Below are 268 nucleotides of genomic sequence, written 5' to 3' on the forward strand. Positions count from 1 at the left end.
GTAGCCGTCCGCTTGCCGCTGCTGCTGATGCTGCTGTCGCACTGGGTGTCGAGGAAGGAGCTGCTGTCGCTCATGGAGCCGCGCTGGAACTCGCGCTCGCACAGCTCGATGGAGCTGCTGCCCATGCCCAGCACGAAGCGCTGGCTGTAGTCGTAGAGGCGGCTCTGCCCGCTCAAGGTGCTGTAGATGTTGGTGAAGGACATGCCGGTGGGCACCCGCTGCTTGCTGGCAGGGAGCAGGGCCCCCGGGGAGCCCGGACGCGGGGGGG

At 68.3% G+C, this 268-nt stretch overlaps 1 protein-coding gene across 1 annotated transcript in view; it reads right to left on the reverse strand.

The window, feature by feature from the left end:
• KIRREL3 (kirre like nephrin family adhesion molecule 3) overlaps positions 1-268 on the reverse strand; it is a 138,968-nt gene that overhangs the window by 692 nt on the left and 138,008 nt on the right. Inside the window, exon 18 of the mRNA XM_009642154.1 lies at positions 17-225. Within this exon, the coding sequence (XP_009640449.1) occupies positions 17-225 (209 nt within the window). The remainder of the gene's footprint in view (positions 1-16; positions 226-268) is intronic.

The sequence above is a fragment of the Egretta garzetta genome, unplaced genomic scaffold, assembly GCF_000687185.1.
Source record: "Egretta garzetta isolate BGI_Z169 unplaced genomic scaffold, ASM68718v1 scaffold207, whole genome shotgun sequence".
Classification (NCBI taxonomy): Eukaryota; Metazoa; Chordata; class Aves; order Pelecaniformes; family Ardeidae; genus Egretta; species Egretta garzetta.